Raw genomic sequence first — 14,549 nt, forward strand, 5'->3', positions numbered from 1 at the left:
TTACTTTTTTAACCTGATTTGGTTAATAAAATATCTTTCGATATCACTTCTCGTTATCCCAATTCCATAGTATTATTTTTTTGTTGGATCAATGATATTTATTATTTTAATTTTTAGTCCTAGATCCATTGTACAAAGCAAATTATATTTAATTTGCTTTTACTTTAATGCAGCATAAATAGTATAATTTTATTTTAGTATGTATTATTTTTTTATATATAGCTCATTATACCGATCTACAAATTTTCTTTTAATTTTAATTTGTTTAAGTCTCGGTCATTGTATATATTTTAGCTTGAGGCCCATTTTATGGGTCAATCCAACTAATTATATTTACTTTGATTTTGATTTATTTTAGTCTTGATGAATATTATAAATTTGTTTTAACACAAATGAACATGTATACATTATTTTTTTTACCTCGATACCATTATACCGACTTACATATTTTCTTTTAATTTTAGTTTTCTTTTTAACCAATTCGATATTTTTCATTTTGCCCGAAGGAAAAGTTATATTATTTTGTTTACTTCGATACCATTATTATGACTAATGAATTATCATTCGATTTTTACTTTTATTTTAGCTCGGTTCAATAATATAATTTTTTAGCTAGATCAGTAGTATTTATTATTATTTTTAACTCGAGACTCATTGTACTGACCAAATCCAACTAATTATATTTAATTTATTTATAATTTATGTTAGCTAGGATCAATAATATAATTTCTTTTTAGCCTAGATTATAATTATTTTCTTTTAATTTATTTTCGCTAAATTTATAATATAATTTTGTTTTAGTCCGGATGTGAAGTGTATATTATTTTGTTTTATCGTGAGGCAATATACCAATCGCCCGCAAGCGTTGGTTCAGCGGGTTAAAGAGAGGAACTATCCTCTTGGTCACAGGTTCGAATCCCACGGGAGGCGAATTTATGATTATGCCTCCTGAGTCAGAGCCTGTCGCAGGTTTACCGAGTGCGCACCCGAAGGGTAGCGGCTGCGGGTTACCTACGATAAATATATATATATATATATATACCAATCAAAAAAATTTCTTTTTATTTTAATTTTATTTTAGCCCGATGTTCATTGTATCGAATAAATCCAACTAATTATGTTTAATTTTCTTTAAATTTGTTTTAGTGTGGATCAATAATATAATTTTTTTTATATCGATGAAAAGTGTAAATTATTTTATTTTATTTCGAAATGCTCATACCGACCAATAAAATCCTCCTGAATTTTATTTTGTTTAGCCCAATTCGATAGTATAGTTTTTTAGCTAGGATAAATAGGAAATATTATTTTATTTTAACTCGAATCAATATAATAACAAAGTAATTATCTCTTCCTTAACAGTTTTATAGCAAGTTTTATTTTTAAGCGAAGGTGAGTTAGTTATTATGGTGATTTAGAATTAAAATTTTAATTAGAAAATAACACATATAAAATATTTAAATAAAATATTAATAAATTTTAAAATTGGAAAAAAATAGTAAACAACTAATGATTAAAAAAATCAAGTGTTAAACCGATTTAAGAACTTTTTAAAGAATAATAATAATTTTTTTAGTTTTCTATTTAATTATTCCATCTTTAAAATATTAAAGTTAAATGATTTTTTTGATATATTTATAATTATTGCGCACATTATAAATATATATATATATATATACTAGAACTATAATAAAACTAACTATATTTTTTACTTTCTACTTTGCAACTTTTTAGATTTTTAATATATTTTATAAATATTTTATACATAATATCTCCATACTGAACGGGGGGGTGGTCTTTCATAGGGTTTCACTATATAAGGGATATATATATATTGTATATAATTAAAATTCTTTACCTATACCATATTATGTTGAAACCAAAATAATGTAAAGTGAAATTAACTCTTAATTAAATTAATGAATTATCCGATCAATTAAATTTTTAATTTTTATATATTATAATATAATATAAATGTTCATAAATATAGATTATAATTAAGAAGTGTGATAGAATCAGATATAAACGTAAAATTTGGGGCCAACTAGTGTTTAAGTTCATTAGGAGGCAAAGTAAAATTAATATTAACTATAGAAAATAATTAAAAGCCTGATAAAATCGGATATGCAAATACTGTGCCCACATGTTTGAGTCCATCAGTAGATTTATAAGGCAAAGTAGAAGTAGAAGCGTTTTAAATAATAACGGATTTTCTGTGTGTCCGTATATTAAGAAAATATGTGTCAAAATTGGTTTTTTAATCATAAATATTGATGAACCACCTGTATTTATATCAATTACACCAATAAAAAAATTTCAAATTCATAGAATTTATTGGTTAATATATGTTCCATGGGCACAGTAGACAAACCCAAATATTAATTAGGTTAAAATGATATTAACAATACCCAACATATTATAAAATTTTCATTATTTGGTCAATTATAATATACTGTAGATATCGATAATTATTTTATAGTACAATTATAAGATATTTATAGGCTTAAATGATAAATTTTAATTTTAGCAAATGAAATATTATAAAAGTTAAGATTTCTTTGGCATGACTAATTTCTAATACATAAAATAAAATGTGATTAATGAAATTTGAACTTATTTTTATATATTTTTAAAATTAATATATTTAATTTTAATATGTTATTAACGAGATTTGAACCCAAAATATTTTATAACATTTAAGTTTTTAAAGTACACAATACATTTGAACTTAAAATTGAATAATATATTTTTTTAATTTAATCATTTTAATTAGAATTTATCAAAAATTCAAGAATTAATGGAACAAATATTTGAGAGGGGTAAAAGCCTAACCCAAATGGACAAATTCAAAGGCACAAACAGGAATCATGGTGCCCATTGCACAAACCTAAAGACACTACGCTATTGGACAATGCAACGTTGAAGCTCCATTTTCATTGGTCTAGATTTCATAAACAATTTATTCAAGTCAAGAGTCAATGCCACCATCATCCAGTGGCAACACTGTAAATTACGCAAACACACAAGTGCTTTTCATTACACAAACATTCTATAAGTAGACCAAACAAGAAACTCATTCAGTACACATATGAGCTTCACATGATCTTCTAATATGGGCAAGATTTGTGTTATTTTAAGCTCCAAATCTCTGTTCAAGATTCTTGTAGCTGCCCTTTTAGTTGCTGCACTCATTGCTCCTGCTTTTTCTGAGATTATTTTTGAAGAGCGTTTTGAAGGTACTCCTTTATTGTTGCTTGTTTTATGATCTTTCACTTTTTAGTTTTAGTTATATTTCAGTTTTGTAATTTTGTTAGTTATTGTGTGTATGTGAATGTATGTATAATTGACTATATATGGGAAAGTTTTGTTAGTTTGAAGTTTTATGTTACTTGTTGTAGACTTGTAGCTAATTGTGGAGAGTTTGAAAGCTCAGATGTAGCTGATAACTGTAGTAACTTATTTGTGTTTTTTGCATTTCTTACACGAATTTATGGTGGACCCTTTGAGGAAATTCAGGTCTTGTTTGTTTCGAATACGTAATTTTTAAGTTGAAAGTTACTTAAAAGTTTACTATCTAACTGTTGGAAATTATAAGTTGAAATCTGGAAGTTAATTTTAAGGAACTTATAATGTAACTGTACGAGGCAATGTTTTACTTTGAGTTTTATGTGACTTGTTGTGGCAAGTTGTGGAAAGTTTCACAGCCAAGATGTAGCTGATAAGTGAAGTGACTTTTCTTATGTTTTCGCCTTTCTTATATTAATTTACGGGAAAATGCTAGGGCTCCAAAAGTGATTCATACTATTTAGCTATAAAAAAGTAATGACCGAATTGATCCCAATTTACATAATATTTAGATATTTATGCTGTTGGTTCCTCAAAATAAGAAAAAGAAAAAGAAGTATGCATTGACCCATTTTGAGGAAACTTAGTTAAAAGTAAATGTAAAGTTACTCAATTGTTGAATTTGGACTTAAGTTGAAAATTGGTACTTATGGTTATAATTTGGAGTTTTTGTTATAAGTAGCTATTGCTTAATTCAAATTTTCTGCTGTCTAAATCTGAAAAACAGTAGAAACTGCAATTTATATATCATATTTTTCCGAGTCATCTTCATTATATATTCTATAGTTTCTTTTGTCCCAATTATAATGGGACTTTATGTATGTTGTTACGTTTTGGATAGATGGGTGGCATAGAAGATGGGTAAAGTCTGATTGGAAGAGAAGTGAAGGTAAAGCAGGATCTTTTAAGCATACGGCTGGAAGGTGGTCAGGTGATCCTGATGATAAAGGTGTGTCCTTGTTACTTACGCTATTATTATGAGTTAATATGGAATCCTTTATGCATTGAAAAGCTGCTATTTGTCCTTTTAGGTTTGATATTGGCTGCATATAATCTGTTAGAGTAACTAACTTTTTGATAGAAATTTATCTTGATGTTTATGTAGACATATTATATTGGTTTTCAGGACCTCGCTTTTTCTTTATTAAATAGTAATACATCATGATGTTTGGTCCAAGTTCCACTCGGCCGTGATTCTCCTACCAGTTACAAAATATGATAAAATTTCTTGAATGAAAGGGTGAATTGGATTGTCAGGAAGCCATAAACGAGCAGACAGATGTTTCTTGTTTAACTGTCTGCTTCTCCATTAATAATTAACAGATGTGATGCCTGGGTAATTAGTGACTATAATTAGACAGAATTAAATTCTTCCAACCCATAGAGAAACCATCATATGCACACTTTGTGGGAGGTGTGTGTTGTTGTCAGATTACTAGTTGACCACTGTATTTCAGTTGAGATGAAGTGAAGCATGTAGTTTTCAATGTAGTAATTAGTTTTCTTGCAACTTCAATAGACTTATGACTTTACTTCATTATAAACCCTAACTGAGTAAGCTAGCAGGATTTTCACATTTTTTCAAATGTACAGGTATTCAGACAGCTAGTGATGCCAAGCATTCTGCAATATCCGCCAAAATACCAGAATTTAACAACAAGGACAGGACACTGGTTCTGCAATACTCCATTAAGTTAGAGCAGGACATTGAATGTGGCGGCGGCTACATAAAGCTTCTATCTGGATTTGTTAATCAAAAGAAATTCGGCGGGGACACTCCTTACAGGTTTGTCATAATTTCAATTTTAGATAAGATCACAACTATAATTTAACAGAAATCCATATTCATTTTTTGTCCTTTTAAATAATTTTCTAATAAGTATTTCTTGCACTTACCACCTCAATTTGTTCTGGCTTTCTTTGTTTGGAAAACCCAGAGTCAGCTATCTTTCCTGAAAATAGTACTAATGAAGCCCCAAAACTGGAAGAAGGCAGTACATTGTTTTTACTCTGGTGCATAACAAATTGCACTAATGAGAGCACTATTAGATTCCATTTCATTAATAAGGTAGTGATTAAGCAATTTTGAACCTGGTTAAAGTGGAAATCACAGTAATCGGCTTAGTCACGAATTTGTCTTTTTCTCACCTCACTCGTACAATTTATTTTCTTCATTATATTCCAACATTTGGACAACTGTCAGCCAACAATAATTATTTTCTTCTACCACAATTATATCTACAACTAGAGTCTGTATTGAGCTTTTGTCAAATCCTTACAATGTTCAGTTATCTCCGTAAATATATCATCATTACAACTACCACCTGCAAAATAGTGCAAATTTTTCAACTTCAATTTCGCTGCCTTAATTGTTTTAGAAACTATTGCTCACGGTCATTATTTCTGCATTTTGATTTAGAAGCTATTTCTCACGGTCCTTATTTCTGCAGTTTGATGTTTGGACCGGATATATGTGGCACACAGAAGAAGAAGCTTCATGTCATATTATCTTATCAGGGACAGAATTATCCCATCAAGAAGGAATTGGAATGCGAGACAGACAAGTTAACCCATTTTTACACATTTATTCTTAGGCCAGATGCTTCATATAGTATTCTCATCGATGGCAGAGAGAGAGATTCTGGAAGCATGTACACAGACTGGGATATCCTTCCTCCTCGCAAAATAAGAGCTGTTAATGCCAAAAAGGTTAGCTAGAGCGTACTATTGCCATTGAACAGCTAAAGTCAATTCGAGTTTAGTTCGTCGCAGACATTTATATTATTTTAAGCTTATCTTAGGTCTTAAACTGATTTCAACTTCAAATTGTTATTATTTTAATGTTGCGGTCATTTCTTTTTCTTTCTTTTTTTGCTAAGCAATGTTGCGGTCATTTCAATCTTTAGAATTCTAGTTTGAGTAACAAGTCATGTTTTTCAGCCTGCGGATTGGGAGGATAAAGAATACATTGATGATCCAAATCATGTCAAGCCAGAGGTAACGAGCTGTTTATTTGTAAATTTATACTTTAATTATTGCACATTGGCTATTTACTAACATATAGTACGATGACAAGCAGGGATATGACTCAATACCAAGAACAATTCCTGACCCAAAAGCTACGAAGGTTAGTTGCTGTCTTGCTAACTTGATATTATGATACAGGGATGTGTTTGGTTGTACTCTCTCTCTCTCTCTCTCTCTCTCTCTCTCTCTCTCTCTCTCTCTCTCTCTATCACACACACACACACTGTGTCATGCACTGACGCACACTCACATTCCCATTATGGTAGATCAAGTATATTATATGTAAAATGAAATTGCAAAACCAAGGTATATGCATCTTATGATTATTATCGTTTTTCCTCAATTAGCCTGATACATGGGATGAAGATGAGGATGGTGTATGGAAACCACCCAGAGTGCCTAATCCCGACTATAAAGGACCATGGAAGAACAAGGTTCATTACATTTACTTTTCTTTAAGAACTAGTAGAAGCCACAAAGTGATTACTTGGTAATGTACTTTTCTAATCTCTGATGGATTTTAATGCAACAGAAGATAAAGAACCCCAACTATAAAGGGAAGTGGAAAATTCCATATATTGATAATCCAGGTATTCCAATTATGTATACTGTATAGTGTGATTATATGTGTTTTGTCCAACTTTGATATGTACATAGTTCTCTAATTTTCTCTCATTATGTATAGAATTTGAAGATGATCCCGATCTTTATGTTATGAAGCCAATTAAGTATGTCGGAATAGAAGTATGGCAGGTAGGATATCAATGTATTCGTTTATCTTATTTGCAGCAATCATCATGATTCATCATTTATGGACCGAATGGGATTCCCTAATGTTATGCCTGCAGGTAAAGGCAGGTGCAGTCTTTGACAATGTTCTAATCTGTGATGAGCCAGAATACGCAAAGCAAGTTGTGCAAGAAGTTTTCGCTAACAGAGAGGTACAATCTAGCTCTTTAGATACTAATCATCATGGTATATTAATGATTATCATCATGTGTTGCTAAAATAATGTTATAATGATTTAGATCGAAAAAGAGGCGTTTGAGGAAGCAGAGAAAGTGAGGAAAGCAAGGGAAGAAGAGGTGGTTGTTATGATGCAATTATTAAATCCTTGGATTCTGGTGCTAGTATTATGGTTTATGTAAAGTCTTTATAAATTGCTTTCACCATTTATGCATGCAGGAAGCTCAAAGAGCAAGAGAGGAAGGTGAAAGGAGGAAGAGGGAGAGGGGCTATGACCGGGGACACCACAGAGATAGACATAGAGATAGATATCGCAGGGTTAGTATCATAATTCTTGCACAACTTCTTCTTCATGTTTTTTTATTTAACCATTTAGACAGGTAACTCACCCGTTTTTGTGGGACTTAAAATCTCAACCTACCATAAAAAGAGCAAGACAGATACCGCTAGACCAAGAAGCTTTACTCACGCACTCCATCTTTCCTCTAAAACTACGTTTTTATTTCCGTCTACCATAAATTATTCTGTCATTCCGTCACCCACTTTAAATTAAGTAAATTATCTAGTAAATGAACATCTCTTCATATTTTACTAAATACTACAAGACAACACAGTTTGTCTCTGTAACTTGTAGTCACTTGTTTTTTCCTTGTGCGTTTTCCATTTCAAGAGAACAGTCTCAACTATTCGAGGTAGATGCACAGACCCTCATTATCGATGCTATCCAAACCGTACTTTGATATTTTTTTTATAATTAGGAACTTGCTATTACTTATTCCTGCCTACCTCAAATGTAGCTAATTTTTAAGTGTTAACTTATCTTACTTTTCCTAATTTTATGTTTGTATAATATTAAGAGAAGTTTAAAAGGCCCCTGACAGGTGACAGCCATATTCTATTTCTGTAAAAAGATAAATCAAGTAGAGATCCTATTAATTAATGGCTCCTGTGTTTCATAATTTTATTTTATCTCTCGTAACATAGTACAATAATGATGTTTAACACAATTAGTCAGTTTGATATCTTCTGAGCTTTCTAGAGCGGATACCAATCTATTTGACGAACATTACAATAACTAGCCATGCATACACATCAATTTCTTACATATGTCAAAGAGTGGATGGTTCTAGTTCATTGTAATTATTCTTATTCTTAATCTATTACACATGAGTATTTGATCTCTGATTTTGTCATTTTCTTTTGCAGCGTGATCGTCATGACTACATGGATGATTATCATGTAAGCGTAATAGTTATATTTCAATCAATTTTTCTCTCTTTTTCACTTGCTGCATCTCATTATAATTATGAAGGATTCCAATATTTTCAAATTTTCTGAAGTTCTGTAAATTAAGGCTTTATGCCATGCAGTGGTCGTGCACATAAATTTTCACAAGACAGTGTTCTGTTAGACTATCTCATCTTAGCATTGTTCTGTTAGACTATCTCATCTTAGCATTAAGAAAAGGCTGTGACGCAAAGTAGAATTGTAGAGTTTTAATTTTAATTTTTTGGTACAGAGACGTAGAGTATATTGGTAAAAACTTGAAAAGTAGTTGTTTGAAGTATTCAAAACGGCATACTTGGTAATGGTACACTGGGACAAGTAGATTGAGTTGTTAGGTTGTGTAGAATGTGAAAATACTCTGTGGATTTATTGGCAACCTGAAAATCCATGCAGTACTAGGCCCTTGACCTGGGTTTAAGATTTGCCGAGCTACTTTGGTCACCTAATGAAAGCTAGATGAATGAACATTTGAAAGAAAAGATGGAAGAACGGATAACTGGTACTTGAAACTTATAAGAATAAATATTATAAACACCGTTAAATGCATTGAAACTATAGCATAGATTCTAAGACCATTTTCTTGACTCTGCTACATTACTTAACAGTCATGTCCTTGAGAAGACATTTTTTTGTTGATGAATTTTGTTTTGTGTTTTGCAGGATGAACTTTAATAACAAACAATCATATCGAAAAATCAGTAAAATGAGCGTCATCTATCCATGGTCAATGTTGTATGAGGTGTCAACATCCTTCAGTTGTATTCAGTACTGGTATAAAATTCATGTCTATCGATGAAAACCTTGTTCTTTGCTTCAGAAATTTGAGAATGTTTCTTGTTATATTGTAGTGTTGTTTTTGGTTCGTACTAGTAAGATACATATCAGTTGTAATTTTCTCAACATAAAGAGTGGAAGAATTCCATTTAGAAATGTATGTTTTATATGCTATTATAACCATGGCAGTTAAGTTTTATTAGAAACTCTGAAGAAGTTCAGTGGCAAACTTGAAATTAATTTCATGACTGGAACTCGTCCGAATTTACTTCCAGAATATTGAGGCGTCAAGAGTGGGTGTAATAAGCCTTTAAGATCTCAGTTCTCTCTCTGGTCTTAAATTCAAAGGAGATGGAGATGTATATAACAACCATTGTTACATTACATATAGAGATTACAGATATTGTTTCAACACTGAAACTGTGAATAAATAAATAAATCTGATATTGTTTTACTATATTCATCATGTCTCAAGCTTTATTTTGTTTAGGTAAAACATAAATCTGTTCCTCTACTAAGTAGTTATTAATCTACTTTTCATTAAAATGCAAAGAATCTGCAGTTGCTATCAGTAGCATAACCTGTAAACACACACTTTAACGCTTTGCATTCTAATGAAAGCCTCGTAAGTAGACCTGGCAATTCGTTCGTGTCGTATACTTTCGTGTCGTGTATTTTCGTGTTTCGTGTACTTGAAGGCTAAACACAAATCTGACATGTTTAGCGTTCGTGTACATTCGTGTTCGTGTACTTTCGTTTCGTGTCGTGTATGTCGTGTTAATTGAATATTAATATATATTAAATTTAATATTAATATAAATTAAAATATAAGATTTTTAGGTAAAAAAATTATAAAAAAATATGAAAAATATATATTTAGATCTCATATCTATACAATATAATGAAATCAAATAATATTCTAAAAATAAATATGCATACATTTATTATAATTCTACATATATTCATAAAAAATCTTAAAATTTAATTATAATATTTATTTATGTCGTATACTTCGTGTCGTGTCGTGTACTTGAAGGTTAAACACAAAACCGACACTAAATCTCGACCGTGTACTTTCGTGTCGTGTACTAAAAATGCAAACACAAACACTAAATTTTCGTGTCGTTTCGTGTCGTGTAAATCGTGTCGTGTCCAAAATTGCCAGGTCTACTCGTAAGATCGTGTAACAAACTTAGGCCAAAGTGACAGAGACATCCTTGCATAAGATATTTTGACCATTTTATTTGCGGGGATAAAACAAATTTTGGCCGGCCAATGACAACGAAAAAGAGAGCCCTTTTATGAACCTTATATAACATTAAATAAAATTTGGTAATTTCATTGCCCGGAAAAAACAAATTTTGGCCGACCAGTGACAATGAAAAGGAGAGGCCTTATATGTACTGCACAGAAACTTATCAAATATTGGCCTACAAAAATTTAAAAATTTTAAGACAAGTAAACTAACCATGGCTTCACATGATCAAGAAGCGTTCTTAACTGCGATGCAGATAATGAATTCTTCGGCTGTCCATGGTGTACTCAGTGCCCTTTTTGAGCTTAATGTCTTTGACATTATCATGCAAAAAGTTGGCCTTGATGGCTACCTTCATCCTGATGAAATCGCATTGAACATTCCTACAAAGAACAGCGAAGCTCCAGACATGCTTGATCGTATGCTTCGCCTTCTCACAAGCCACTCCATCATCAAATGCAAGCTTATAAAAAATAGTTGCAATGCTCTTCTCAGTAGATCGTATGGCCTAACCTCGATTTCACAATATTTTGTTCAATCTCAAGATGGACCTTGCTTTGTTCCGTATCATCAGTTCAATCATCACAAAGAGATTCACAAATGCTGGTTTGTTTCACCTCCCTCCCTCCCTTTCTGTGTACTCCCTCTTAACGGGCTTATTTGAATGATTTAGTTCATTAATATTGTTTGTAACTCAGTTTGTATATTTCTAAATGATTAATTTCTTCTTAATGATTGAGATACAAAAATTGTGCTGAAACGCTAAGTTGGTGGTACTAGGCTCTTTCATTCCATTTTATACAGGAGTACATAAAAAGTTCACACATACGTCTCTTTTTTCCCTTCTCAAATTAGTCTAGACAGGTATTTAAAATTATATGTTTATAATAAGGTTAAAGAATTTTTTATTCAAAATTTAGGTCCATATATCGTCAAAATAATCTTAATTGTTAATTTATATTTTTAAAAATAGACCATCAATATTAGATATGATATTTTTAACATTTTATGTTGTTTTATTTTGTAAAATGTGATATTCTGAAATTAATATAATTATATTTCATTAGCAAATTTATTAATTTTTTATTTAATTTTAGTGGAAAATGTCAAAACATATCATTAATTAGTTTCACAAAATAATTTTTAATAAAGTTATTTTCTATTTTCATGGTAATTTTGATAAATACTATGTTTACCAAATAATCTTATTTATTATGTATTGAGATTCTTATTTGTTCATAATTATTAATGATTCAAATAATAATTGAGATTTAATAAATGACCGGGCAAACAAGGCCTTGTCCGTTCACTGAACTTTGAAACTTGCTCGAAATATTTTGGCTCCGCCTTTAATAATATTATGTTTCGCCACTTTGTAGTCCTTGCAGTCATCTACAACTGAGTATTTCTAACACGCACGCTTTGCAGGTATAAGTTGAAAGATGCAGTTCTGGAGGGAGGGATGCCATTCGTGATGGCGCATGAGGGAATTTCATTTTTTGAGTATTTAGAAAAAGATAAACACCTTGCTAAGCTTTTGAGCCAAGCAATGGAGAAGTCTGCTGCTACTTACATGACCGTACTACAACAGTACAAAGGATTTGAGGGAGTGAAAGAGGTGGTTGATGTAGGCGGTGCACATGGTGCAACGTTGAGTTGTATTGTCTCTATGAACCCTCATCTCAAAGGAATTAACTTTGATCTACCTCATATAATTGAAAATGCACCTTCATTGCCAGGTATTCACTTTAGCCTTGAATATATATAGTTTTGTGACTTGTGAGGGGTTGAACAAATCATATCCGTCCTTAAATTTATCAGGTATTCATCACATTGGAGGAGACATGTTTGCATCAGTTCCCAGAGGAGAAGTTGTATTGCTTCAGGCAAGTAAGAAACAATAGCTCATATTTTCACTTGTTGATATGCTCTAATGGAGCGAAGCCAGCTGGGCTCTACTCAAATGTTGTTTATGAAGAAATAGTCCAGTTTGAGCCTCATCTTACTTGAGCTTACTGATTTGTTCAAGTATGGCTGGTTAAAGGAATAGTTGTTTGCGAGCTGCTGATTTAATTGTGCCTGCGTGTTTCACTAGCAGCTTGTTTATTTAGTTCATAAATTTATATTCAAGTTTTTGCTAGCATTTCTTGATTCAATAGAAGCTCAAAGACGTATCTCGTTTACTCTGTCACAAGCTTATTGTAAAACAATATATATTCAAGCTCGTAGCACTTCTGAACATTAATTATACTCAAACTTGGCTCGATCTTCTTTAAAGCTCTGCTTGTTGAGTTTTACGTCGAGACTCAAAGTTGCTAACTTGTAGTTTTATACAGAGGGTGCTCCATGACTGGAATGATGAAGAAAGTGTGAAGATTTTAAAAAAATGTCATGAAGCGGTACCAGAAAATGGCAAGGTGGTGATTATGGAGATGATGCCTACAGAGCTGCCAGAAAACGATGTCATTGCGAAGAACACATCTCAGCTGGATGTACACATGATGATATTTACCCATGGGGGAAGAGAGAGGACTACTAAAGATTTCAAATGTTGGGAAAAGAAGCTGGATTTGCAAGCTCCAAGTACATATGCGGGGCAGGTTTGTATGGTGTAGTTGAGTTGTACAAGTAAACGTGAATGTCTTGTGCTTGATTCTCAAGGAATTATATTGTATGATGTGCTTGTGCAAAAATGAGCCAGCTTACTTCATTGTTTAAGATATTTAAACAAGACTTTGTAAAATTTTGGTATAGTTTTGGGTCCATCTCGATCGAAACTCAATTTCAAGTTCCAGAACATAAAAGATTGGACGCATTGTAATTTAGAAATACATATTTTACATGGGATTAAATCCATGGTCGTTGAGTTACGAACCATTAAGCACTCTAGGAGGGTACTGACGGTTGGACTCCAAACCATAGAGTATCCATTATTTCAAAGGGGCTACCCACTTTCTTGCCCGCCCTTTGCCAAATGTAGACCGAAAGAAGCATCTATTTATAGGCGTTCAAACCTGAAGCACCGAGTGATCCAGTAGTTGGGAAGGGGCCTAGAAGTGCCTACTACTACACCACACTAAATTTGGCTCAACACATTTACAGAACTTACCCCTTGTCCAGTACCTGTCACAGTTATATGCGGAGCTTAGATAGCAGTTCAAGATCTTCCGAAATTGAATTGGTTTAAGCGGTGGTTATTTTTGGCTTAACCACCTCTGGCTCTTCTTCTTTGGAATGAAAACCCTTAGTCCCATCCTTACCGGACCTGTGTCAAGTTCCTCATCTGAATTGAACAGGTAACTATCCTCGCTTACTTTGCAGGGAATACAACTAGACGCTGCCGTATTAACTTTTTGGCCCTTTAAGTATACGCGTTCTTATCCATAAACCCCTGAACTCTGCGTGCGTACCTTTTAACCTTCAAGGTATATATTTTTATACTCTTCATCCCTTTTAACTGTTATAGTGAAAAATTGGAGGGACAAAAAAGACATTTGACCCTCCGAGTTTTACCGTTATAAAGGTTAAAATGTAAATTTCTTATACCTTGGGGGTAAAATGGTACACCGCAATGTACTTTAAGGACTAACAGTTATTTAAGGCGTGCACATTCAGGTTGTCAGAAGAAATGATATGCCACTTATCTAGGATCTAAAAGGAATGCCATGCATAACATGATCGTGCTTAACACGATGATGCCTGAGTTTATGGTTGTCTGAGAACAGATAGATCAGAAATGATGATATCCTTGTTTCTTTCTTATAAGTAATTTCTCCATATTCATGTGCTAGGTTTGTAATAGAGCAAGAGTACATCTTGATGCACCAAAATGTAAACTGGCCTTTGGGTTGACCTGTTGGAGGCTATCTTGGTCCTCAGATAATACTCCCTCCGT

General features: G+C 32.2%; 1 protein-coding gene and 1 pseudogene across 1 annotated transcript; both read left to right on the forward strand.

Moving 5' to 3' along the window:
* Window positions 1-3,064: 3,064 nt before the first annotated feature.
* Window positions 3,065-9,598, forward strand: LOC141683905 (calreticulin-3-like). The gene is made up of 14 exons (XM_074488705.1): window positions 3,065-3,236; window positions 4,187-4,294; window positions 4,939-5,131; window positions 5,796-6,054; window positions 6,286-6,342; window positions 6,425-6,472; window positions 6,720-6,806; window positions 6,905-6,962; window positions 7,058-7,125; window positions 7,221-7,313; window positions 7,401-7,457; window positions 7,558-7,656; window positions 8,545-8,577; window positions 9,286-9,598. Exons 1-14 carry the CDS (start codon window positions 3,113-3,115, stop codon window positions 9,295-9,297), a joined length of 1,296 nt encoding a protein of 431 aa, XP_074344806.1. The 5' UTR covers window positions 3,065-3,112; the 3' UTR covers window positions 9,298-9,598.
* Window positions 9,599-10,545: 947 nt separating this feature from the next.
* Window positions 10,546-13,286, forward strand: LOC141685810 (trans-anol O-methyltransferase 1-like; annotated as a pseudogene).
* Window positions 13,287-14,549: the final 1,263 nt, after the last annotated feature.

The sequence above is a fragment of the Apium graveolens genome, chromosome 9 (assembly GCF_009905375.1).
Source record: "Apium graveolens cultivar Ventura chromosome 9, ASM990537v1, whole genome shotgun sequence".
Classification (NCBI taxonomy): domain Eukaryota; kingdom Viridiplantae; phylum Streptophyta; class Magnoliopsida; order Apiales; family Apiaceae; genus Apium; species Apium graveolens.